The sequence below is a fragment of the Penicillium macrosclerotiorum genome (assembly GCF_028827735.1).
Source record: "Penicillium macrosclerotiorum strain IBT 26536 chromosome Unknown utg000006l_segment0_segment0, whole genome shotgun sequence".
NCBI lineage: Eukaryota > Fungi > Ascomycota > Eurotiomycetes > Eurotiales > Aspergillaceae > Penicillium > Penicillium macrosclerotiorum.
Genome location: NW_026643085.1, coordinates 3,389,698 through 3,415,613, shown reverse-complemented (window position 1 = coordinate 3,415,613; position 25,916 = coordinate 3,389,698). Strand labels below are relative to the sequence as shown.

The 25,916-nt window shown below is 50.2% G+C and overlaps 10 protein-coding genes across 10 annotated transcripts; 4 read left to right on the top strand and 6 right to left on the bottom strand.

Moving 5' to 3' along the window:
- Positions 1-2,021: 2,021 nt before the first annotated feature.
- Positions 2,022-2,900, top strand: N7462_006505 (SDR family NAD(P)-dependent oxidoreductase; the record flags this gene model as incomplete). The annotated part of the gene is made up of 1 exon (XM_057078223.1): positions 2,022-2,900. The coding sequence occupies one exon, from the start codon at positions 2,022-2,024 to the stop codon at positions 2,898-2,900; it is 879 nt and encodes a 292-aa protein (XP_056933803.1).
- Positions 2,901-4,137: 1,237 nt separating this feature from the next.
- N7462_006504 (uncharacterized protein) lies at positions 4,138-4,743 on the bottom strand (the record flags this gene model as incomplete). Its single annotated transcript, XM_057078222.1, has 1 exon — positions 4,138-4,743. One exon carries the CDS (start codon positions 4,741-4,743, stop codon positions 4,138-4,140), a length of 606 nt encoding a protein of 201 aa, XP_056933802.1.
- A 1,779-nt stretch (positions 4,744-6,522) lies between these two features.
- On the top strand, positions 6,523-8,130 carry N7462_006503 (cytochrome P450; the record flags this gene model as incomplete). Its single annotated transcript, XM_057078221.1, has 4 exons — positions 6,523-6,703; positions 6,762-7,380; positions 7,436-7,578; positions 7,643-8,130. The coding sequence occupies 4 exons, from the start codon at positions 6,523-6,525 to the stop codon at positions 8,128-8,130; spliced, it is 1,431 nt and encodes a 476-aa protein (XP_056933801.1).
- Positions 8,131-9,680: 1,550 nt separating this feature from the next.
- Positions 9,681-10,813, bottom strand: N7462_006502 (dihydroneopterin aldolase; the record flags this gene model as incomplete). The annotated part of the gene is made up of 2 exons (XM_057078220.1): positions 9,681-9,878; positions 9,965-10,813. 2 exons carry the CDS (start codon positions 10,811-10,813, stop codon positions 9,681-9,683), a joined length of 1,047 nt encoding a protein of 348 aa, XP_056933800.1.
- Positions 10,814-11,967: 1,154 nt separating this feature from the next.
- N7462_006501 (uncharacterized protein) lies at positions 11,968-13,791 on the bottom strand (the record flags this gene model as incomplete). Its single annotated transcript, XM_057078219.1, has 7 exons — positions 11,968-12,354; positions 12,420-12,516; positions 12,605-12,678; positions 13,029-13,285; positions 13,349-13,354; positions 13,464-13,592; positions 13,740-13,791. The coding sequence occupies 7 exons, from the start codon at positions 13,789-13,791 to the stop codon at positions 11,968-11,970; spliced, it is 1,002 nt and encodes a 333-aa protein (XP_056933799.1).
- Positions 13,792-14,716: 925 nt separating this feature from the next.
- N7462_006500 (electron-transferring-flavoprotein dehydrogenase) lies at positions 14,717-16,805 on the bottom strand (the record flags this gene model as incomplete). Its single annotated transcript, XM_057078218.1, has 3 exons — positions 14,717-14,816; positions 14,896-16,417; positions 16,514-16,805. 3 exons carry the CDS (start codon positions 16,803-16,805, stop codon positions 14,717-14,719), a joined length of 1,914 nt encoding a protein of 637 aa, XP_056933798.1.
- Positions 16,806-18,675: 1,870 nt separating this feature from the next.
- On the top strand, positions 18,676-18,879 carry N7462_006499 (uncharacterized protein; the record flags this gene model as incomplete). The annotated part of the gene is made up of 1 exon (XM_057078217.1): positions 18,676-18,879. The coding sequence occupies one exon, from the start codon at positions 18,676-18,678 to the stop codon at positions 18,877-18,879; it is 204 nt and encodes a 67-aa protein (XP_056933797.1).
- A 905-nt stretch (positions 18,880-19,784) lies between these two features.
- On the top strand, positions 19,785-20,816 carry N7462_006498 (TBP family protein; the record flags this gene model as incomplete). Its single annotated transcript, XM_057078216.1, has 4 exons — positions 19,785-20,053; positions 20,136-20,223; positions 20,307-20,721; positions 20,800-20,816. 4 exons carry the CDS (start codon positions 19,785-19,787, stop codon positions 20,814-20,816), a joined length of 789 nt encoding a protein of 262 aa, XP_056933796.1.
- A 977-nt stretch (positions 20,817-21,793) lies between these two features.
- On the bottom strand, positions 21,794-23,527 carry N7462_006497 (amino acid transporter; the record flags this gene model as incomplete). Its single annotated transcript, XM_057078215.1, has 4 exons — positions 21,794-22,773; positions 22,852-23,210; positions 23,268-23,336; positions 23,397-23,527. 4 exons carry the CDS (start codon positions 23,525-23,527, stop codon positions 21,794-21,796), a joined length of 1,539 nt encoding a protein of 512 aa, XP_056933795.1.
- Positions 23,528-24,176: 649 nt separating this feature from the next.
- N7462_006496 (NAD(P)/FAD-dependent oxidoreductase) lies at positions 24,177-25,818 on the bottom strand (the record flags this gene model as incomplete). Its single annotated transcript, XM_057078214.1, has 3 exons — positions 24,177-24,486; positions 24,613-25,600; positions 25,770-25,818. The coding sequence occupies 3 exons, from the start codon at positions 25,816-25,818 to the stop codon at positions 24,177-24,179; spliced, it is 1,347 nt and encodes a 448-aa protein (XP_056933794.1).
- Between the last annotated feature and the right edge of the window lie 98 nt (positions 25,819-25,916).

Sequence of the window (25,916 nt, the reverse complement as noted above, 5' to 3'; positions counted from 1 at the left end):
TCTAGCAACGATTTCTCACCCAAATCAAATTCAATTGCTTCCATAATAAGATATAATCTTCTTTAATATTAATATTTAGTATACCACCCTTTTGCCTTCTTAACCGCTTTAATTCGCTTTAATAATAAGCGGATTAAGCTATCAATCTTCTCTTGATCGAGAGCCCACTAAGCTTCACGAATTGCTTGCCTAAATAAATTCCAGTCAAGCTTAGATCTTCCTATCTTAGCGAGATTTGGATAGAGTTCAAATAGTTTTCGTTTTAGCATAAACTATACAACCTTAATTGGATTTAGATCAGGCGAATACGGAGGCTATTCTATCCTTCTAATCCTTCGATCTTTAAACTATAATTTTGTAATATTCGCTGAATAAATTAGTACGTTATCCTGCTAGAAGATTTAATCGTATTTATAGATTAGAAGGAGACCCTTTTTAAGTGTTTAAATATAGGATTTAGCGTCGAATCCTTTACTAGGCTCCTTTTCTATAATAATAATATCCGAGCGGCTACCGATCTATATTGCACCCTAGATTATTTAAGAAATTTGCTTTCCTTAGCTTAATAAATTAACAAACTGAGGTTTATACTGCTCAGATTTTAATCGGAATATAAATTGAATTTACGAATTCGACTTCCGTTAGATAGAGTATTTATCGGAAAAGATAACTGTTTCCTAAGTATTAAAATTTTCCTAGTCTCGAGTCTAGGATCGTCGACGTTTTGTATCCTTATTCTTTAACTAACAACGTTTCTTCGAGGCCTATTTTCGAATCCCTTGCTCGTATAAAGCACATTGAATCGTACGAAGAGAAACATCTTGTCGGATATCGGAAGGGATCTCTTTAATAAGATCTTTCCACGTTATCGTTAGGAACCTCCGAGTTAAACGAAGGATATAACGAATAGTAGGATTCGAGAGCTTCTTTAGACGCCCTTTTCGAGGAAGTGAAGCAAGGCTTTTTGTGTTTTGAAAGCGCTTTGATATATTGTAAACAGTAGGCCTACTGATATTGAAATCATGCGCTATTTTAGCCTTCGGAACACTATTTTCGCTCGCGTAAATAATAGCAGCGCGTGTTGCCTCATTTAATTCGCCTCTTGTTCTTCTATTTACATCGAGTCCGAGGTTTATAGAGCGCATAATGATAATATAGGAAGTGGTAGAAGATAGGTAGTTGTTTAGGTGGGGTGGGGCGGGAAGGAGTGTAAAAAGACTTTTGTCATCCTATATATGTTGGCACCAAGAAGAAGGCCTATACGTGGTCGAACCGTATTTCGAGCCAGAAAATTTCCGCATTTATTACAAATTATTCTGACATTACTTTTAGCCCAAACTCATCATCGGGTCTTCAATGAGTTACAATAGCCTAAGTGCACTCTCGCGACTTCAGATCGATCTTACCCATAGAGGAATATGTGGGTCCTCGCGGTTTTCAATAGCTTCTTCCTGTCGATAAAAACTTCTTTCGTATATACCCCAACCTCAATCATCTATACTGGTGGTCTGCTTATAGCACGCAAAACATGTGGAACCTGGAGAATTTATTATTTAAAAAGATAGGATGCATGTTTTCCCTAACGCTACTCGTACTATATAGAACCAAGTAAAAGAGAACGGAACTAGTAAAAGCAAGCCGCGAAGGTAGTTCGTATAAAGGCTACCTTCTTGCTGTTTTTCTTTCATACTCAAATGAGACGTGAAGTACACCACTAGTGAGCACGAGGTACTTGAAGGACATCTTGATATGTGACTCGCCCAGAACCCTTCCTGGCTACAGACTAGTTGCCGACAGGTAACTTTCACAAAGTGGCGTATGAAAGGATGTGGAGATATGAGTGTGAGTCAGAAGGCTATGCAAGATTTCGTTGGACAGGTTCAAGAACCCGGCGGCCGGAGAGGCCCAAGTGTACGCTAGGTCTAGCCGTAATGCATAAATGCGCGCCTTCGGAGCCAAACAATAAGGAAAAGAGCAAATTTCTTTCTCTTTAATGTTCTCGAAAACTAATAACGAGCACTATGTCTTCTGTTGCTCCCCCGTCAGAAAAGGCCCCTCGTGGGCGAGAACTGGATCTTATCGACAAGGTGGCTGTGATCACCGGTGCATCCCGTGGAATCGGGCGCGCAATAGCCTTCAACCTTGCATCTCGTGGATGTTCCATTCTCGGGACATGCACTTCTAATGCAGGTGTGGCAGCCATTTCGTCAACTCTCAACGACGAAGTTACCAGAAGCGTCTTTGAAGCCACCTCGCGAACAAGGCCGAAGAAGCAGACGATCAAGGGGCTAGTCGCCGATATTTTTTCCCATGACTGCGCTGGTATTATTGCTGAGGAGATAGGCGACACTTTCAATGGTCGCATCGATATTTTTGTCAATAGTGCAAGCGATCCTATGCCAGGCGTCATCGGCGAGATGGGGACCGAAGAAATCCAACGTAGCCTATTGGGCAATGTGCAGACTCCAGTCCTTATTGTCGAGGAGTTGGTTCGCCGGCGCTTCTTCCAGCCAAACAGTCGCATTATTTACATTTCCTCTATTCGCTCACGTCAGCCATGGCATATGCAACTCATGTATGCCGCCGGTAAATCGGCCGGCGAGTCGCTCTGTCGAACCTGGGCTCATGCTTTCGGTGGCAAAGAAGAGAGGTATTATTTCATGACGGGTACCACGGCCAACGCAGTTACGGTCGGCTTGACCGAGACAGAAGCTGTGGTCAACTGCGGTCCAGAAGCAGTCAAAGAATTTCAGGACGAGTTCTTTCCCTTGCAGAGCATACCACGATTCGGACAATCTAATGATGTAGCGGATGTGGTGGGACTCCTTTGTGGCGAGGATGCAAGATGGATTACTGGTTCTGTAGTGAGTGCCAGTGGAGGTGGTATCAAAATTGGATAGTAAATGGTCTTGTGAATAGCGCATGTTATTTCTTGTGCTCTAGAATAGCCAGGGTCTTCGACAAGTTTCCCGCTAGAATGAGGTGGATTTAAGTAACTGGAAAAAGAGCAACAAGCTAAAGATTCGCTATGTAAACAGCCTCGGTCATGTTGAAGTAGTTGATCCGTCGCGTAGATGCATAAATAAATACACATAACGAGTGTCTAGGCATCACATAATTTATCTGTGACCAGTCTAGTGGAGAATGCTGGAGTTGTCAATCTTGCCACCTGGCTTTCAATTTACCCTTGCTACGGGCGCTGGGCTTCTCATTCCATCCAGTCAGCAATGCCATGCAGGGTACTGTGAAGCTGGTCAATGCATCGAAGGTCACATTGGCCATATTCTCGCTGATAGAGGCACGCCGATGGCTATTGTTGAGATTAGCCAAAGTGAATTCATCTTGTTCAGCTCGTCAAAAGCTACAATGCTTGTAGATCACATTTCGTCGACAATCACCACATGCAAGTAGATCCACTTCATCCCCGCTCATCTGAACATACTTGGACTATGAGTTTATCAGTATCCCTTGCTTATATGGTATATAGAAATAGATTGAGGGAGCAGCATGCTTAGGACCCGTGTATCTTACGGCAAGATACATGCTCATGATTCTGCACCTCTTCAAGGCATTGAACAAATTCAGACTTGACTAGTATATTGATCTTGCTATATATGCACCGAGGAATTATCGATAAAGCCCCATAAACCCTAGGGCGAATAGAAACTGAACAGTAGGAATTGTCCCACTTATAGTTGTTAACAGGCTATAGGGAGCATCTTTTGATTTACATTACTCCTCTTACTAAAGACAACATATCGTAATAATTATCCTATTAAGAGCACATCGTCCACTAATAGCAGTTTTTAAGTGAACTACAGATCTAAAAGATCCTCCCAAGACCAGAAGACTATCCAGCTTTCAGTGCTATTATCCCTTGCACTAAAAAGTGCGCCCACCCCGAGACGATACCTTATATTCCAGATCCTAATATCACAGATCAATATTTTTCTACAGATAGGATAGTCATATTTCGAATTGATAGCATCTTAAGCTCTTTAATATGAAATCGGCACACAGTCCACCAACTCAGAGAACACCGTCGGACAACTTCGATACGAGTTAGATTAGGGTGCATTATAGCACATACAGCTTTCAGAGGAAAATCGACCCAAGCAGTTCCAGGTCAATAGACAATCACTGGTAGCCTCCTTGCACAAGAGGGTAGTACTTTTCATCAGGCCACTGGGTGAGAATAGCTGCTTTGGCCGCTTGGATTTGAGTTTGGTTCACCAAGAGTCCATATTGATGGAGAAGATTTATTTGGTCATCAGTCCAATACCTGCACCCTTGGCCCTCGGAGTTGAACTCATATTTGTGGCGGCCGTGTTGGATAAAGAGGTCAATAAATTCGCCTACTTTCGTGCCGTGCATAACATCAAACTTCACAATCTTCTGAGCCGAAGGGGAGATGGCATAATCCAGAAGACTAACAATCATGTTGGCCTTTGAGCCGCCGGGAATTAAGGTACTGGGTACGGTGTAGGACGGCGTGATGTCGATGCATACTGAAAGATTCTCTCCAACACGAAGATAAAGGCACCAGTGATTGCCTCCTTTAGGGAGTCTCTCGTGGCAAGCAGCATCGACCCACCAGATGACTTTGGCCATAATTTCGTTCTGTTGACCTGCTGGTACGAACAACAAGGGCTTAAAAGCAGGCTTTTGGAAATTTGTTCCAAAAAAGCCACTTGCGGCTGGAGCAGCCAGTTCTCCCAATGCTGGTTTACCAGATTCAGGCATTGCATCAAAGCTAGATGCGCCTGCTGAAGTCTCGCTGGTCAGCTTGAACGTGATAAGATGTGTATACAACAATCTCACTTTGTAGATTGGTTTGTGAGCACTTCTTACTGTTAGAAGCAGTTTGTTTCACAGTTTTCTAACAAGATATTTGACTTTAAAAGGTTGATTTTCCCCCGATGGCAGAGGTTGACAGCTGGCTTTGAATCCCAAAACATTCCGTGGAAGCGCATTCACTGTCGCAGTTTTCACAATGTCCCTACCGATGGCCAGTCGGCGCTTCCCCTTGCCTCTTAAGAGGTGAAAGTTTTGAGTATGTGGGCAGATCTGTGCTGCTACTGTAGATTCGCAGTGTGTAGTATGCTGATGCCCCTCACTGAAGCCTGATGTTTGTCATGACTGGCCGCCATCTCCTCACTGTTTTCTAGTTTTCAATTAGTGGAAAGGAAAGGCGGTGCTGGCGCTTTCTGCCACAAACCTGGTAGAATGTACTTGGTTGATGCCATGCTGAATATAGTGTGAGCTAATAATCTAGATGCTAGGAATAGGGAATACTTTCAGTTGTAACCTATTTATATAACAGTGAACATCTTTAATAGCTTTTTAGTAAGCTCTGGCTTGCAAGGATAGATTTCTTTCGCTAACTACTCAATAGCCTGTCCACCTTCAACCATGTAGGCACTATACAGGTGTCTATGTACATAATGGCCTTGTATTTCCCCTGGTGATTTGCAAAGGGCTCATTTGGAAATTGAAGAGGATTGAAGTGTTCGAATAATGATCAATGGAGTACATTCTACCCTGTCACAATCTCTAACATTTGAAGTCTTCTGGGTGATTACTCAACTCGAAAAATTATCATGGCAAAATATCCCGGTGTTCTCTGTCGGCCTATCAGAGTTTCCCCAGTCGAAAGTGTAGATATTAAGTGTCTGTGCTTTGGGGGGCGATCGGAACCCTTCGGTGAGGCATCGCTGAGCACAATTCATCGTCACAGAGATACACTTTTCCCCTACCCACAGAATATCTGGCGACTCTGGCGAGCCCAGAGAAAGAATTCTGAAATTCAGTCTCATCATGCCCTGTTCTGCTACCGCTACCTACTTTTCTTTGTTCAGTCCATCCAGCTTTGCTATAGATCTCGTGGATGAATAACTCGAGTTGCGTTGTTATATCCTGGCAGGTACCAAGGCTCCATTTGCAATTTTCCCATAGGTTTTTGAAATTGGCTAGATCTTCGAGATACATTCTTCATGCGAACACCATTTGGTGACTCATTTTTGTAGGTTAATCACTCGCGGGCTACTGTTCGGTAGCAGAACGACCGCCCCTTTGTTAGACGCCTATGGACTCCATCCTTTTTGGTTTAGCATGTGTCCTGCGGCTTTGTTTATTAATCCCATTCCTAGAAACCTACAGCCCCTCAGTCGTTGCCATCCTTTTCCTTCATTTGCGGTTTTTCTTTCGTGATATTCCAGCTACGAACCGAGAAAGACAGGCATTATCCGTGTTCTGACTCGTTTCAGGGAACCTGTCTCTCGGGCAACATGTTACTCTCACTACGCCTAACTTGGGATCTGTTTGCGGTATCTCTGATTTCGCTAATCATATACAGAATATTTATACACTGGTATGAGTTACGAGTATGTTTGTTACAAGAAAGTTGGACTTTTGTGGACTATTCCTATCCGCGATTATGTCTGACTTAACTGGCAGGTGGACAGAAAATTTGCTGCGGCAAAAGGCTGCCTGCCACCTAAAAAATGGAATTCAAGATGGCCAATGGGGCTTGATTTGCTTCTGAAAGCCTTTCGCCACGAGCGCAAGCTGCGAATTCTCCAGTTTTTTCTTGACGTAGTGGCTGAGTCCGGAAACACCTTCGAGCAGAATCTCCTTTTCGCCCGGGGAATCGACACAATTGACCCTAGAAATATTGAGGCTATTTTATCAAGTCACTTCACTGGTCAGTGCATCTCTCGTGGTATTAATATAGATGCCGCTAACAAATGACTAAACTTAAGACTTTGGACTTGGATTGCGACCTCCGACTTTCGACCCTTTGTTAGGAAGTGGTATCTTCACTCAAGACGGCAAACAGTGGCGACACTCGCGAGATCTCCTGCGACCGCAATTTATGACCAATCGGTCCAATAACTTCGAGCAAATCGCAGATGCCGTGAAAAATCTCATTTCCTGCGTGCCAGATAATGACTTGATTGATCTACAGCCCTTGTTTTTCCGCCTAACCTTCGAAACCACACTCTTTTTATTGTTTGGACAGCATCTGCCGTCTTTGAAATCAGAAGGCATAGCAGGCCGTGAATCCGAGTTTGCAGAAGCTTTCAATCTAAGCCAGGACTACCTTGCCCAACGAGGTCGTCTTGGCGATTTATACTGGCTTCTAGGGGGTAAGAGGTTTCGGGATGCCTGTAAAACCTGTCATAATTTTGTAGATAGCGCTGTTAAAAAGGCCCTAAACAGTTCAGACACGGCGGAAAATAATGACTCGAAGACGACACCGTACGTCTTTATCGACGCACTCGTCAAAGAAAGCAGTAACCCGAAAGTTCTGAGAGACCAATGCCTTAATATCTTGCTAGCTGGAAGAGATACCACGGCATGTTGCCTCACATGGAGCCTGTAAGTGAAATGATTGTTGTTAGTCACGCCGAAAACTGACGTTGCCGAAATCAAGTCGACTTCTAGTGCAGCATCCCCAAGTTCTCTTCAAGCTCCGTTGCGAGATCAGAGATACAGTTGGTTTTGGCCCAGAAGCGTCGATACCTACAATAAGTCAAATTAAAGCACTGCCATATTTGTCGCTTGTTCTCAAAGAAGGTATTAGGATAATAATGGTGACTCAACTCTTTAGTACTAAACTATCACTAATTCATACGAATAGTTCTTCGCTTATATCCATCTGTACCGGTAAACTCGCGAGCGGCTCTGAAGACTACGACCCTCCCCGTTGGTGGTGGTCCTACTGGGACAGCTCCTGTGCTCGTCCGAAAGGGTGAAGCAGTGGGATACTGTGTCTATGCCATGCACCGTCGAAAAGATATCTATGGGCCGGACGCTGATCAATTTCGCCCTGAGCGTTGGAAAAACGATGCCCTGAAGAATGTCGGGTGGGGGTATTTGCCCTTCAACGGAGGACCAAGGATATGTTTAGGACAGGATTTTGCGCTGTTAGAAGCTGGATTTACAATCGTAAGGCTGTTACAAACATTTGAAATCATTGATATGACAGAAAAGTTCAATGTGCCAGTTGGCGAGGAAAAGCAGGTGCTCACATTGGTGGTCTCTAGTGGCGATGGTTGTTGGGTCAGGATGAGAAGATATGGAGCATTGGACTCCAAACAAGCGTCACTCGATGACTGGTCTTCCTAATACATACATATTCTCTCTAAATTAGTCTAGAATGCTTAAGATTCGGGGTCGCGAGAGATTCATTTTCTACAAGTTCTTCCTTTCTTCGCTTACCTCTGTCCGTCTATTTTCAAGTCTCCCTTCTTCTTCTGCCTTCTTCAGCTATTCATCTACTACAGGAAGAGTGATTTATTATCCCAGATAATTTTATCGGCCATCGACTTGTCAAAAGGAAAAAAGGGAGCTCCACGAGATGGCAGGTGTGACTTCTATTTCAGTCCTTCCACTAATTACTCCATCGGTGAGCTAGCTTCTATTGGCTGATCGCGGCTATCGTGTGAATTACTTTTTTGGTTAATCACCTTATTTAAGCAGATCGATATATATGACAAAGCCGTCGACCGAGAAGGTGATATCTCGTAATACAAAGCTGAACCCAGAGTTAGTGAATTGGCTCTAGGAAAAAATAGAAAAGTGAAACTGAAAGAGCAAGCTTCGCTACAATCATACCTATATCAACGGCTCAGCCAAGAGCTAGTACACACACATTCTAACCCATCTATAAGGCTAAATATGACTATGCACCTTTTATAACTATTGGCCTAACAGAGTATCATGCTTGGTAGGAAACTGAGTTAGCATATTGTCTCAGGACGACCAAATTCGATAAGGGACTTCTCATGTTGGTTGTGACCGGCTCTGGTTCACATTTATTTCTGGACTTAATAGTCACCGTCCATTGGCGTGCAGTCCCTACTATTTTAAAGTGAATATTTATTTTAACGGTGTCTAGATCATATATCTATGGTTCTATATTAAGAGAATTCAGCCACTTCAGATTTGTTTCGACTCTACGCTGCTGCTCCTTAAAGCTGGAATCAATGATTTGCTAAGTCTACTGCTTCGTCGAGCTTGCGGTAGCAGGATACAAGATTGAACCAGCTAGACAGAACATACAAAATTAAAGCGTCTAACGAAAAGGTTTTGCTTTGTTTGCAGGCCCATCAGCGGAAGAAACGCAATCAGCACAATTGGAGAAACCCAATACTCTCATTCCCGTTTCTTGAATACACAAGAGAATAAATCCTCGTCCGAGGAATCATCTGGGCCACCGCCCGCGCTCCCCTCTTCATTTCCCGCGATAATAGTTTCAATGGTCTTGATGTCCTAATTATCATGGACTGTTGCTTCTCGGGTATGATAGCCCGTACAAAGGTTGACCGAACTGTATAGAATTATCTGCTCTGTTTGCGAGGCAGATAAAGACACTCGGGCCCATGGTTATGGTATTTCCTTTAGCCAACGATTTCATCGAGCTATCCATACCCTAAAGCAACATGTTATCTAGAGGGACCCCGACTCTTTGAATAAATACTAACTTTCCTACAGGCATCTATAGCTTTTTGGTTCAGGTTTAATATCTTCAACGAAAACAGGAAACTCGGCGAGAAAAAGAAAAGTAGACTTAGATCTCCCTTCTAGCATAAAACATTGCATTATCGACCAGTATCCTTGTTCGTACACATACAATGCCTGCAGTCCATTCCATGCCCAACTCACGTTAGACATTATTACCTCCTGGCCACATCGTGATCATTGAAGAAAGTGTGTGACCGGGTGATCTCAACGCCCGAGCGCTGCACAAATGCCAAAGCACTCGGCTTCTCGACGCGCACTGTCACCCGCTCATTGCCAAAGTCCACCGTCACAATGCGCGCCACGAAAGTGGCCAGTGCCTCGACAGTCTGGAACGTCGTCTCGTCGACTTTCTACAAGTCAAACCCATCAGTTAGCACCCCAACAGGCTGAGAAACACAAAGCAAGTAAACCAGGAGAACATCATTCAACAACGTACCTCTGCCACAGCCCGAGTCATTGCTTGATACGTATCAACCACCGTCGAGCCCCACGCCAACTGGCCCGGTCCCTTGAATTCCAGCGACACAATAACGGCCTGCTTCTCGACGCGCTCGTGCGAATTCACCCCCAGAATGCAGTAGCACCGGATACCCTCAATGCGAAATTCCTCCTCGATCACGACGGGGCTACGCGCCGCCGGGTCTACCGCCTCTGTCACGTCGATCCCCGGCCGGTATCCCCACACCGTGACGCTACGGTAGCGCAGGCCCTCCTCCGCACGGAGCAGCGCCTTCGGCAGATGCAGCCACACCTCACACTGGCCGAAATCTCCAGCGATAGCGGGCGGGGCGTTAGGCGGGGCGGGCACCGGCGCGCCGGAGAAGCTGGAGCGCGGGCTGGTGTGGACGTGGGCCATGCGGCGGACAGCGGCGGCGGTCTCGTCCAGCAGGGCGAGACCAGCGTTGGCCACGATGCCGGCCGTCACGCGCGGGTCCTGACCGACGGCGCTGACTTTCATCTCCTCGCGCTGCGTGCCGTCGATGCTGATCATGCGGTGGTGCGGGTGCTCCGGCGACGTGGTATGGTGTGCCATGTCGCGGATATCGGCTTCCAGGCGGCGGAAGAGCTTGCCATAGTCAAGGGAAAGGGAAACGTCGTCGGCAGCGGCGGCTGCAATAGCGGACGAGTAGGAGAGCTTGAGACTTGCTGTAGCGGGCTGAGCTTTGTCGGGACGGTGCCATGGGTCTGGAGCGGCGGGGAGAGGCAGCTCGATGTCGCGCAGGCGGACACTGTCGAGGACCGCTGGGGTTTGGGGAATGTGGACAGCAGAGCGATTAGGAGACATTGTGAAGGCTTTTTGATGCTTTGTGATGTGCGGGGGGGTAATTGAAGTTGATGGAATTGAAGGAGGGTCGTGTAGTGGTCGTCGGGGTTATCTGCGACGAAGAGAGATGCCGAGAGCTTGGTGCTGCACTAAAAGAGAAAAGGAACGAGAGAGAGAGAAGGATGTGGAAAGCTGCTTGGAAGCAAGACGTTCGCCTAGAAGGACGTGGGCATGGAATTGCAATCAGAAATCGCCTTGCGCAAGCTCGAAGGAAGTGGGATGGCGGGGGAGGAGGAGCTCGGGAAGTTTTTTAGCGGGGCTTGCAGATCATGACGGCAACGAGCCCCGGACAAGCTTCCCCAGGGCTAACGTCTGCCAACATCGCCATCAACTCTCAAAACCCGGATCTACTTGTTGGATTCTACCTGAATGAGGAGGTACATTGCCATGGTCTGTTACAGTCAGGCACATTGGACTCATCAACCGTAGATTTCGGGTCTTACACCCGTTAAAGATTGCTATCTGAACATAGAAAGAAGTAGATTTAGCACCAATAGGCGATCTGGGCTTTATCATCCTGTAAAAGACGAAGCAAAAAAGGCACTATCTGAAACCGTATGTTATCACTGTCGTTAGAATGTAGACGCAGAAAGTCAAAGAAATCGCCGCTCCGTTGTTGTCCCCTATCCTCGTAACCTCGGTATCTGTACAGACAAGTCAAATCCAGTCGAAGATGGAAAACGAAAAATTGAGGGGGAAACAGCGCTAGTCGGACCAGAGTATGAAAAATCAGAGTATTGTAGTTGCAAATACATTAGCGTCGGCTTGGGAAGTTCCATCGGGAAAAAAATCCGCCTGGACGGGACCCAGCCCCTTTCGCGTCCAAGACGGATCCGACGAGTCCAGAAAGACCAGTGGGACTTTTTCGAGGAAAATTTTGCGAATAAAAGCCAGGGCTTTCTCACGATCAACGGACGTCCAGTCTGGAGAAACACGATAACCCTCGGAAGCCAGGAGAAAAAAAAAACAAAATCATGTGCACCCCCTAATGAAGTTCAATACGATACGTAGCGGGTATTTGCATGTGGCCGACAAGAGAAAGCATCCGTGAAAAACCATATCCGGGAAAAGTGAGAGGGGGAAAAAGGGGCAGAGGGAACGACAACGGTGGCCGTCTACCAGTAACGAGGACGTTCATATGCAACGTAGTCACTTCGAGGGGGGGAACGGGGGCGTCCGTAAGGCCGCGCCGCTAGATACGGGTCATCATAGTGGCGTGGAGGAGGCGGAGGTCGGGCATCATAGGGATCCTCATACGGACGACGGGGAGGCGGATAGTCCTCAATCCGAGCGCGAGGGGGGCTGCGGCGACCATAGCCATCACGCTCATAGTATTCCCGGCGCATAGGGATAGGAGACCGTTCACGGTAGTGGTCCCGGGGACTATATCCACGGGGGGCTCCAGGAAATCGACGGTCGTATTCATCCATGGGAGGGTAAGGCCGGCGAGGGGAACGGGACCGGTATGGGTCCCGAAAGGGACGGTCTTCAAAGCTCTGGATCTGAGAAGAAATGAGACGTGGGATCCTTGTTTTCTACGAGGTGTTTGGTCCAGGAGAGTCCTTACATCCGCAACGCAGGTCACATGTGATCCTTTGAATTCACGCTGGTCCAGCTTTTCCACGGCCGTCTTGAGGTCATTGGCGGTTTCGAATTCAACAAACCTTGATGAAAGTCGAGTTAATTGGGGGGTTGTTCAATTCACCATCTGGAGGGGAAACCGAATGGCTCGGAAGATGAAAGGGAACCCACCCTCGTCCTTGTTCACGGCCGGTCTCGGAGTAGACCACGTCCAGTCCTGATTGACGAGCGAAGTCTTTGAGGTCCTAAAAAAGGAATGGTGAGTCCAGGTCCTGGAAGATAGTAGAGTGATAGAGAGATGTCCGAGCAGGTCCAAGTGGAGGGAGAGAGCGGATGTGGGTAATTAAGTCTACGTCCAAGTCAAAGGGTTACAAGGATCCAGAATGGCCTCGTTGGGAGTGTGCTTCATGATTCCCAACGAAAGTCGCACTTCAGCTGCTCGGGCGTTCTTCGTGGAGAATAATTGCACAAGATCCCAGGGCAGAGCAGAAGAAGACCAGAAGGAAAGACCTTGGCCATATCATCCGGACCGAGAGTGCAATGGGTCCGTAGATCCAGGAATTGAGACCCAATCTAACCCAGTAACGAGGCGCACGGACTGGAGGGCATTGAGGAGAGTACGCAGAGAGGTAGCCAGGGAAAGTAAAGGAAGTCCGGGAGATCCAGGGAAGGATGGGCTTGGGCTGCTAACCTGCCAACTTGTTTCTGGGAGACCGGAGATCTGCATCCGGAACATGGTCCGACGTGGCCGAGGAGCCGCTGGGCGGTCCGTAGGACCTGGGAAATTCTCTTTGCGCCGAGGTCCACGGGCAAACTGTACAGTCAGCCGTTCGCCTTTGAAGTCACTGCCGTCTATGTAAAAGGTGGTAAATGAGTCAGGTCTTCATAAGCCGTAGTCAGTGGTGGGTGACATACGGAAGGCTATGGAGACCGGACAGGGTTCAAGAGTCAGCAAAGCAAACGATAGTAGGTGACACGGAGACAGGTCCCCCGTAAGCAAGCGAAATGGAAAGCCAGGTTAAATGCATACCAGGTACAACGTCTCGAGCATCCATGGCATCTTCGTATTCGATAAAGCCGAAGCCGTTCATTAGCTTGATCTCCGTGATCTTACCGGAGCCATGGGTGTTGAAGTGTTCTTCAATATCCTGTTTAGTCACTGTATATTATTAAGTCACAGGTCTTGTCAGCGGCTGTGGCAGTAGAAAAAAAAAAAGTTAAAAAGAGAGGAGGGCAAGCAAATCCGATCAATATTCTGGCAGCCTAGGTTCAGGGTGGAGGGAAAGGACGTTGGGTGTCAGCATACCATTGCGGGGAAGGTTCCCGAGATAGAGTCGGGTCGAGGAGACCTCCGTCATGGTGGTTTGGAGAGGGCGGACGAGACCAGTCAGGCCGGGAGAATCAGATCAGGTGTGGGGGATGGATGGAGCCCAGGAGCAACAGGGCCAAAGCCAACAGGAGGCGACCGGCGAGAACCGAGTTTGGCCGAATCAGAGACGTGGGTTTGGCGTATCCTCTTCCCAAAAAAAAAAGCCCAAGGTAGCAAGAGAGAGTGGGCTTTGGGTTAGTCTTTGGGTACACCAGCAGGAAAAAGACGGCACGAAAAGAAGATGCAGGAAAGTGCAGGAGAGAAAAGGAGGGGGGTGGGAAAGAGGAAAAGAGGGAAAGAGAAAAAGCAAGATGATCTGGCGGTGGGAGTCGCCGCCTCACTTTGGGATCCACGTGCCTCCCGCGTCTCAGCTGTGCAGCTTCGGCAACAGGACGGATTTCTGAAGTTGTTTTGCGATCATGATAAGTGATCGGTTCAAATGGGGCGGGCTAATAGTTCATTGTACATAGTTCATGGATCATGGTTTGGCTATTTCCTTCCTAGGGCCATAGTTCACTCAGCATATAGAGTAGCTATCGGGTACCCGCCTCGTGGACCTCCACCGACATTCCACGGTTCTGCCCTTGGCCTCCCCCATGGGGCGGGCCGCGGCCACCAGTAGCGTGTGCATGTCACACTCCGGGAGATGTGCTCTGTACACCAGGTCACATCAATCACAATCGAAGGGTGTGTGCGGTACTTTTGTTTCCTCGCCTTTTACAACCAATACTGGCAAACATCACAAAAAACAACGCTCGGTCTTTTTTGGTATTCTCAGATAGATCGATCGGTATATATATACATACACACAGTACAAAACGAGCCCCGGTCCTCAGACTGGGTAGTATGTTCAAACTCCTTCCCCGAAACGCCCATTCTCTGGCAGCAGCCCACTGACGGCAGTTCAGCACTGCTCAGGTCATGATATACTTAGGACCTTCACCGCCCTGGGGGGTTTGCCAGTTGATGTCCTGGGTTGGTACTTTAATATCACAGGTCTTGCAATGGATACAGCTAGTAAAGAACGGGAAAAAAAAAGAAAAGTCAGCCTGGAATCATACAATCTCCGTTTGCAGGAAATAAAAAAACTTACTTTTGCGCGTTGATCTGGAACCGCACGCCATGCTCCTTGCTGGGGTCCTCCACGTACTCGTACACCCCGGCTGGGCAGAATCGGTTTTCCACTCCCTTGTACACGGGCCACGCTAGATCCTTGTGCTTGTCCCAGTCCTCCACCTGCAGGTGCACCGGCTGATCCTCCTCGTGGTTGGTGCCGGTGCGGCTCACGCTGGTAAGGATGTCGAAGCTGATCTCGCCATCGGGCTTGGGGTACTCGATCTTGTTATACTGGGATGCGGGCTTGGTGGCTGCCGCATCCGTGCCGTGGTGGCTCAGGGTCCAGGGGACCCGGCCGCGGAACACGTAGGCCTCGAGACCGGAGTACAGCAGGCCGCCGAAGAAGCCAAGAGGAGTGTTGAAGGATGGCCGCATATTACGCACCTCGTACAGCTCCTTCCAGATGGACGAGTCGCGGAGGGACTTCTCATAATCAAAGAGGAATACGGTACCTTCGTCGGTCTCGCCCTGCAGCGCGTTGTAGGCAGCCTCCGCAGCCAGCATGCCGGACTTCATCGCCGTGTGCGTGCCCTTGATCTTGGGCACATTCAAGAATCCCGCTGTGTCGCCGATCAGGGCACCGCCAGGGAATGCACACTTAGGGATGGACTGGAATCCACCCTCGTTCAGGGCACGGGCTCCGTAAGAAATGCACTTGCCCCCCTCCAGTACTTCCTTGAACATCGGGTGGTGCTTCATCTTCTGAAATTCCTGGTATGGTGACAGCCACGGGTTCGGGTAGTCCAAACCAACAACCAAACCAATGCTGACCATGTTATCGCCAAAGTGGTACATCCAGGCACCTCCGTAAGTGTCCTTGGGTAAGGGGTAGCCCATGGAGTGTATAATCTCACCCGACTTGAACTTCTCCGGTTGGATCTCCCAAATCTCTTTAATACCCAAGCCGTAGGTTTGCGGCTGACTGTCCCGGCGCAAATCAAACTTCTTGATCACCTGCTTCGTCAAGCTGCCGTGGCAACCCTCAGCCAGGAGGGTGACACGCGCGTGAAACTCCATGCCGCGCTCAAAGTTGTCCTTGGGCTGGCCGTCACGGCCCAGGCCGAGATCATTAGTGGCAACGCCCTTCACTGAGCCATCGGGCTTATAGACGACCTCGCTCGCCGCAAATCCGGGATACACCTCCACTCCTAGCTCCTCTGCGCGCTCGCCTAGCCACTTAGTCAACTCGTTCAAGCTAACGATATAGTTGCCATGGTTGTTCATCTGCGGGGGTGCGGGAAGAGGGAATGAGGAGTTTTTGGTGAGGAAGCGCATCTTATCGCCCTTGGCGGGGGTCGCGCCCTCGAAGCGGTATGGGTTATCTTCGGCGAGCCAGTCGGGGAAGAGCTCGTTCATGGCAGTCGGTTGCAGGACGTTGCCCGAGACGATATGGGCTCCGAGCTCACCTGCCTTCTCCAACAAGATCACTCGGAATTCGTCGTTACCAGCATCAATGGCGAGCTGCTTCAGCCGAATGGCAGCGGCTAGACCAGCGGGACCTGGCACGATGAAACGTTAGTTCAGGCTCAGGTTCGAATAATCCCCGGGGGCGAGGCTGTCTCCCCACGGCGTATGCGGACTTCACGGCTACCTACCACCTCCCACAATGCAAACATCCACCTCATCTGACTCGCGCTCCAGTGTTCGGGGATCGAAATTGCCACCCTCATCTGTCAACCGTCGTGCTGCTGACTGTGAAAAGGCGCGGATCTGAGGAAGCGGGGTGAAGGTTGCCGTTCGGCGAGCTAATCGTCGACCGGCGGTCGAGACTGGGGTTGTGATGAAGCTTCGGGCTGGAGTTGTCAACGCAGCGTTGACTCGGGTGAATCGACGGGTGGAGCGCATTTCACGCCTCAGCAGAGGCAGCACGGCGCCTTTGGACGCCATTTTTTATTGTTTTGGAGATGTGTCGAATGGCGGAGTTGAGGAGAGGTTGCGGGCGCGGTTACCGACGGTCAAGGGTCAATGAGCATGGCAAGAGGCTCTCGTCGAGGTCGAGTCGTCGTTGTTCAATCTGAGCGGTCGCGTTCAGAGGAGAAGGTGGAGGGTTCTGGTTATGCTTCTTTCCTCCTTGAATAGCCGAGTGACTGGAGCCGAACTTTTTGCGTAGAAAACGCCGAAAACCGCCTACCCGAGGCTTGAGGGCCGCCGGGTGGACCAATCAGCGTGCCGGCGATGGGAATCATTTGGTCCTCCGCTGGCACCTTTTCTGGTTCACCGAACACGGTGCTTCTCGGAGATGTGCCCTTGCTCCATGTCGCCCTCGATCTAGGCAGTCGAGTGCGGGCCTCATCTGGGTCGGTCAGCCTTTAGGGCTGAAAGCTACGTACTTTTTTTTGGAATTTTTGAATCCAATCCGTTTCTCCCAAATGCATGAGGCACGAAATACGATCTACCAGCAGGATTGCATCCTTGGTCACGTGCCTCGCATGTGACGGGGCCGAGTCTGCCTCTGGATCTCCAGGACTCAACCAGACAATCTTGACATCATCATCGATCAAATTCCGTTGAAGGGGCCCATAGAAAATGGGCATTTCAGACTTGACTTTCTTCAGCAACTAGCCATCACCGACCAGGCGGAACCCCAACTGCCTATCACACCGCTCCACAGGAAATCGGTCGAGGGAACACGAGCGACCGGGACAAGGTCGAGATGTGATTCTTACCGGGCATTTGCAGGAATGTGACGAGGAGACGGCGCTTAGGTATGGTATGTATTCAACATACCCGGGCCCAATGGAAAATGCAGCAACAATACATACTGCCATACCCATCCTCTCGCGCATTTGAACAGAGCGATGACCACGGAGTACAATATCAGGGCTTCCCTGCTGACGGGGACGGAATAGGGATGCGCTATAGCAGCCGGGCGATATACTCCCTCCACCACCCTCCGCACTAGAGGCGGACCCAAGTGGATCGTGAATGATCACAAGCATCTCCGAAGGATGATGATGATAGTAATAATAGGATAATATACATGTAATAAGAACGTAGCATATCCAACCGAGAAGTATAATGATGATGACTCCTCCGTATTCGCGATAGGCAAACGGGATCGCTTCCCGAAACGGAGAGAAGGATCATCGTTGCATGCCATGAGATTCGCCCCCCTCAAAGGCTTGGCGACCGGTGGATCAGATCCGCCAGTCGACCTGTCGAACCCCCAATTCTTCTCCTCTTGACGAGTGCCCTCCCCCCAAAACGGCCACTTGTCCTCATCGCCCGGAATTCCAACTCGACCAGAGGGCCAAAACAATCCCCGAAAAGGGACGGAAAACTGATGGGAATACCAGAGCAAGGGAGCCTAGAAGAGGGGAACCCCAAATGAAAAGTCATTCTGCTGACACCACAAGGCAGACAACCAAAGACCCCAACGTGATAGGACTCGGGGCCATGCGGGTAGGCTCTCTCGGGAGACCGGCGCTTCGCAAACGCCTCCCCAGACCAGGGTGCAGGGAGAGAGACACCAGAGGAGAAGAGGGAGAAGAGACGGGCGCCCCGAACAATTTTTGTTCAGTTGCCATCCGCTAAAGCGGCGAGAGGATAGCGCGTCGCACAGGGAGCGGCCAAGCAGAATCGAGGGTGCTGATTGGCCAGCGGCAGGAAGGATGGGGATGGGCCCGACTATCAGCTGCAGGAGGCCAGCGGACTGGATGCCCACTGGCTACAACCACGGCGCGGCGGAGGATAAAAAGCAAGGGCGGACGAGCGAGTGAGAACGGATGTGGAGGGGCGGTGGGGCCAAACAGTACCAATGAATGGGGGCCACTGGGGGCTACTGGGCGACGGGGGCGGTGATTGGACAAGCGAGCCACTGCCAGAGCCGCTAGCGGCCCCCGGTGGAGGCCGAAAGGACCAGCGATGGACAAGTCGCTGGGCCAGCACAGGCAGCGCAGCCATGGGTCGGAAGGGGAGACCGCTCGCTGCTTTTGCCGCCACCGGGCCCAGCCTCCCCTGACGCAGGCTGTGACTCAGCACTATATAAGGGCCCAACCTCCCACGCCCGGCCGCCCTCTGGGATTTCTGTCTCGGTCTTGGCATCCGCTGGAACTATCGCGCTTCCCTCCCCTCCCCTCCCTCCTCCTAGGCAGATCCTCTGTCTCGACTAATCGTCAAATCACCTTAAGGTTTCCCTTCAAGGTTTGATTTGCCTCTTGGGAAGCTCTCCTTTTTTTCCCCTTGGAAAAAGGAGTATTTTGGTTCAAAAAAGAGCATCTATACCAGGTCATTTGGGCTTACCTAAACCTGAAGCTTGCCTCCCGTTCTTACTGATCAGGATCTTGCTTCATCACTCTCATTCAGATCGCTTCGCAGATAGACAATCCCAATCCAAGAAACAAAGCAGAGTGGGCAAAAAAAAGAAGAATCGAGAAAAAAAACCTGCGCTCGAAAAAAAAAAAAAAAACCACTTCTTCCCCTCCGTGTTTTCTGTCATAGTCCATCTCGGCGATCCCGTCTCCCTGTCCTGAAAACACTTCAGTGTGCTTTTCTTGATTTTCTGTTTATTACCGTCGGATCCTACTGCGATCTTGAGATTCGTGTCACCTCCACATCAGTATCTCGGTCGACCAGCAGCTGTCCTGTAGGGGGATACATTGATTTGTCCATCTCCCACCATTTTGGTAAGGCCGCTTCCCAGTCATGTGACCTCCCTGATCCTGCGACGGTTCTGTTACGCTCCACCGCCTTCTGGACTCGGAACCCTCCCGACTCCTTGTCCCAAGTGACTTTTCTGTCATCTCGCCACCACCTCATCATCTCAACCTCGCTGACCTCTCTTCTTCCCAGTTGTGAAAAGCTTAACCTTTCACACTACCACTCTACTTGATCGTGTCGCATCTGTTCCACTGATATCGCGTCAGCATGGACTCGCTCACGACTCACCCGTCGAACGCGCAGCAGGCTCGAGCCTTCACCTCGCCCTCGTCGCTTTCTTTCCCTGGCGGTGCGGGCGATTTGACCCCACCTGCTTCTGAGAAAGAGGCCCAGGCCCAGTTGGCCGCGAATGGGATGATGAACGGCCAGCAGCAGGCTGGAGGAAATGCCGCCAACGGCAACGGGGTGACGCCCGCTACTCCAGCCGCAACCCCTGGAGCGACCACGGGAAGCAGTGGCATTGTCCCTACCTTGCAGTGAGTATACTCTTTTCTTCGGAGTTCCTCTTGTGTCTCTTCCAAGACCCAAAGGCTGAACAAAAGTTTTTCTCTCTTCAAGAAACATCGTGGCTACCGTCAACTTGGACTGCCGCCTGGATCTGAAGACCATCGCACTACATGCGCGCAATGCCGAGTACAATCCTAAGGTATATTCCGCACCTTCCCTGAGATTGTTTCATGCATTCAGGGTACAGTGTGGCTGAACTGGTTTCTTTTTTGTTGCAAATAGCGTTTCGCCGCCGTCATCATGCGTATCCGTGAGCCTAAGACCACGGCGCTGATCTTCGCCTCCGGCAAGATGGTCGTCACCGGTGCCAAATCGGAGGACGACTCCAAGCTGGCCTCCCGCAAATACGCGCGTATCATCCAAAAGCTCGGCTTCAACGCCAAGTTCACGGACTTCAAGATCCAAAACATCGTCGGCTCCTGTGATATCAAGTTCCCTATTCGCCTGGAGGGTTTGGCCAGTCGCCATCACAATTTCAGTTCCTACGAGCCTGAGCTGTTCCCGGGTCTGATCTACCGTATGATGAAGCCTAAGATTGTGCTCTTGATCTTCGTCAGCGGTAAGATTGTCCTGACTGGCGCCAAAGTGCGTGAGGAGATCTACCAAGCCTTTGAACTGATCTATCCTGTGCTCTCTGGTATGTGACCGCTTCTTTCCCCCTCCCTGTGGGACGTCATTTCCTCAGCAAGACCACACCGCTAACCGTTTGGTCCAGACTTCCGCAAGGTTTGAAGAGATTTGCTTTACATCAGGAAGATCGTCATTGCACTTCGCATTCTCACCACTCTGTATTAACACTCTGCCATTATTATTTACCCCTTCAACCCCCTTGAAACGCGACGGTCGAACACGGTTTTCCGGGATCTGTTTCGCAACCACCTCGCCGCCATCTTTCCGTTGTTTTACCTCTTCACGATTTTTCATGCAAGCATTGTTGGGCGTTTTAGCGATTTGGGCGATCCCCGGTTTTTTTCACCCATCATTTCGACTGTTTACAATTAGATTGCTGCACACCGCAGTCGAGGCGGTTCTGTGCGCTGGTCGAATGGCTGCCTCTTAATTTTTTTTTTTTTTTTTTTTCTTCCCTTGTGCTTTGGTCATCCCCACGATAGGGCAACCTGTCGTGGGCCCAAAAAAATGGCGAGCATTCTTAGATTCCGTCGTTGCTACTGCCGGTGGGATAGCTGGGAGATTGAATGCGCGGCTGTTTCTTATTTCTGTCTCTGCCGCGGTGATTCCGTTATCAAAATGAAAAATGTTTTAAAGCAAAACCAGTGTCTTCTGTTTATCAATTCGTAGAGAGTTTAAGATCAGTAGGACATGTATGTATGTATCTTGCATATTTTTTTTCAAGTACCTGGCGAAGTAGATTCACGCTTTTGTCACCTGTGCCTAATCTCCCCGATAAGCCAAGGACACAATGTGGACTCATGCTTTGGACAGTTATATATGCTATGTACTGCACATGTCAATTCCCATACTGCTTTGCCAGTATTCAAGCCTTGCCCATCAAGCATAGCACCAACCCTAATAAGTGATCGAGAGCAAAGTTTATCAAAGCAAGAAAATTACGGCCCTCAAAGACATAATCAAGAACCGCGAGTAGAACCGTCAGTATACAATTATTATATAAATAGAAAGGGGAAAAAAAAACCTATGACCATCACTTTTTTCCCGACAACGCCAAACCTCATTTTCGTCGTAGTCTCTCACTCCTTCTCCTCATGGCTACCCCTAGCTTGCTGATGATGTCTCGCAATCTGCCCCGATAAATCCGCAAAGGCATGTCCCTGCAAAAACCACAACCCCACCGCGGCGCCCATGACCCCGACAGTCAGGACCCAGTTGTAATTAAAGGATGCGGCCGTTGGCACAGGCGTTGTAGTCGGGAATGACTCGATCACGATGAAGTAGATCTGGCAGAGGGCGGCGAGAGCATGGATGGGCTTGCTGAAGCGGCCGTAGTGCCAGGGGCCCGGGACGAAGCGCGGGCCGGCGAACAGGCGCAGCACGATGGGCAGGATGTAGGTTGTCAAGGAGGCGATTACGGTGAGCGAGTAGATGATGGAGGCAGCGTTGGTGGAGAGGCTGAAGAGCAGGATGGCCAGGGTGCCGACGAGGAGGGCGAGGATGGCAGGCGCGGGCATATTGGTGCGCGGGTTGACGCGGCTGAAAAGTGTGGCGAACGGGGTGCCGCCGTCGCGGGCGAAGGCTGCGATTTGGCTGGCTGCGGTGAGGATTGCGGAGGAGCCGCCGATGATGGTGACGATGATGATGAGCAGGATGAAGGCTGCGCCGAGTTGGGTGCCCCAGCGCGAGAGAATGAGGTCGTATATCGGGTAGCCCGCGGAGTGGGCGAGGGTGTCCATGTCTACAATGCAGAAGGCGCAGATCAGGCAGACGATGATGCCCATGATAGCTTGCGCGGCGTAGGTCTTCAAGATGGATTGGGGAGCGATGATCGAGGCGTTATGGGTTTCTTCGGCGACGAATGCTGGGCCGGCCCAGCCTGTGATGACCCAGGCGGCGGCGAAAAAGGTGAATTGGGTCGCGGCATTGTCGTTCCAGAGAGAGTAGTTGGTATAGTTCCCGAAGACATCAGATGCCTTGGCAAAGCCGATATGCTGAGTCGCAGTGCTGACCGGAAACGCGATGATAAATAAGACGGTGGTGATGAGGACGGCGGCAGCTGGGAGGCAAGACATAAGTATGACATTGCTATATTGCTTGACTTTGCTATAGATCAGATGGGGTCATCGTATCATACCTGCGGAGATCAAAATCCAAGATAGCTGCTCCATTCGGATTCCAATGAGGAGGCTGTAGAGAAGCATAATTGCCATTGAGATGGCCATAGTCTCTGCGTTTGTTGGAGTCCAAGAGGGATTGAGTGCCGCGCCCATCGATGTCAGAGTCGTCGCGCAAGCGTATCCCAATCCAGCACAGCTCGTAATCAGCTGGAAGACATTGGTCCAGCCCGATATAAAAGACAGTGGACGTGACCAGGACGGAGGAGCCAAGGCCGCCGTCCACCAGTAGAAAGCACCGTTAATGGGCATTGACGAGCAGAGCTCGGCCACTGCGAGGGCTTGGGGAATCATGAAGACGGCAGGAATAATCCAGCCCCTGCGACAAAGTGAGCGATTAACGTCCTCGATATAGAATTTTCTATTTATCACTCACCATACTAAGCCCCAATAGCCTCCATAGACAATTTGGTATGGCGATTGAATGAAAATACCGGTCATTGGACTATGGTTGAGATCAGGACAGATTCTTTCGTGTTATTTAGAACTGGGAATTGGAGCATACGATGCTGTAGCCAACACGAGCGAGAATGTAGCCAAGCCCTGAAACACTCGCCGGTAGGCCGGATCATACCCAAATTCCTCGACGGTGCCAGCTTCGGGGTCATTTGAAGAGAGATTTTTCTTTTCCGCCATATGGGAGCCAGTTGATGGAATCGGTGATTCACTCATTCTGAAGATCCCGTTTCCTTTCTCTTAGTAAAACTTGAAATGTTCCCTCTCAAAAAGCGAACTATTCGGTCTTATATGAGATGATATGGCGGTTCTTCGACCCCGAGGGCGTTTGATGTTGAATTCAATCAAGAAAAGGTCCTCGTAAGTCCGGAGTTAAAGGGGAGTCGGTTGAATTTAATTAATCAAGACAACTTCTACCAAATTGCTGTTGTTATTTGTCAATCTGATGCTTGTCTTTCCGATGAGCCCAAACTGTGTAGCACGATTCGATAGACACATAGATAGTGTGAGTGGTGTTACCCGAACCACCAGCCGCACAAAAGAAATATGGACAACACGACAGGTAAGCTGATCTTGAGCATATCGTGAGTGATGTGGATAACCAACCTCCGAGATCAAACAAAGAAAGAGAAGAAGTAAACAAAGTGATTATTCGAATGCAGAAGGTGTAGGAAGTGTCTGATTCGATACATGGTGTGGCGTGGTCTATATCCAAAGTCCTCGGAAGTAGAGAGGGTCGATCATCACACTGCCGCACGAAGTAGATCAATGGAAATCGAAGTCTAGTATATCGTATGTTATGTACTAATCTACAAGGCCTTTTACTGTACTACAGAGCACTCATTCTTGTGGCTTTCTTTGTCTTGGCCAGCTCCTCTTTGAGATTCGAGTTCCTCGCGCCAGAGCGGCTGCCATCACCATCGAAGAGATCCTCACCATCGTCATCCGCTTCCCTGGGGACCACCGGCTCATTCCAAGTCCATAGAGCCTGCAGCTCGGGATCAAGCGTTCTCTCAAGGGCATCAACGACCTTATCGCCAATCACGGGGAAGAACTTGAAGGCGTGTCCACTGCCACCAGTAGCCAGAAAAAGGCCTTCATACTCGGGATGGTAAGATACAATGAAATCACCATCGGGACTACGGAAAGAGGGGGCCCAGATGGTTAGCGTGAAATACCACCAGCATGCATATGGACTCAGTTTCTCACACTCCAACGGATCGAAAGAGTTGATGAGGGGAAAGGTGCAGCAAGGCTATACTTACGTGTCTGTGTACCAACAAATGCGAGTACTAGCAAACGGCCGGTTGACAAACCGCGGCAACAGCTGTTTCAACGCAGCCCGGAACGCCTCCTCACCCTCCAAGGGGATCGGTGTCCCAGTCATCGGCAAACTCACCCGCATCATCTTTCCCTCCGCGCGATCCACGCCCGGAACAGGCACCGTCGTCGGGTTGCGATAGCCATACGCATGGCGCGCGATCTTCAGCAAGTTGTCCCGCGGCGGAATAATGAACATGCCCGTGTCGAAGTTCAAGATCGTCGGCAGATTCTCCAGCTCCCGCTGCTCCGCGTCAGTGATTTCAATGTATGCAATCGCCTGTCCCGTTGCTACTGCCTTGCCCCGCAAGTCCACTAGCTGTGGCGTCCACGCCCCCGCCGCCAAAATGACCAGGTCCGCCGTGAGCACCGAGCCGTCCGCCAGCGCGACCCCCGTCGCTCGCGGCTTCGTGCCCGCCGTGTCGTACAGAACCCGCTCAACCGTCCCCGTGCGGACCGCCACCTTGGTTTCCCGGTCAAGCAGCGCTTTCGCGAACTGCACGCTTGCCGCTGCGTCGGACCATCCCGAGCCCCAATTCACATAACCACCGGCCACCTCCAGATCCTTGCCGTACGGAGGTACAACCTTCAGCACGTCGGCCTGGGAGGGCAGGAAGACGACATTGTCGCCCTCGATCTGGCGGACATTGGCGTAGCTCTTGCGCGCGTAGGCCTCGGCACTGGCGCCCCCTTCAGGGTACACGAGCAGCAGGCCATTCTGTGTATACCGGCCCTCACGGCCCCAGTCCGTGGTGCGCCAGCGCTGGATGGCGGCCGCGGCGAGCTTGGAGTATGCTGCGTTGGCGTAGTCGGCGCGCACGATCCGAGAAGTGTCTACGGATGAGCCGTGCGGGTTGGGAATTGTGGGCGAGGACTCGACCAGAGTAATCTGAGACCCTGGGTGCCGCTTGCTCAATGATAGAGCAGTTGATACTGAGGGGGCATTGTTAGCGGCATATGCAGGTGTTTGGTGAATTGGGTTTTATCGAATTCCGGGGGAGGAATCCTGGGGTCGAGGTGGTTTTTCTGGGGTTGTGTGCGTGTGCGTGCGGAGTGTGTTACCGTCGTTGGACGGTCCACGTAGCTCGGGCCTAGGACTTACAGCCGAAAACGCCTCCTCCCACGATTAGAATGTTCGGCGGCAGTGCCATTTTACCGGGCGATTAAAGATTAATAGCTGTGAAGAGAAGGGCGAGAGCGAGAGCGACTTTGGACCTCGAGGGGATTTGATGGGCCGATAGCCCGATAG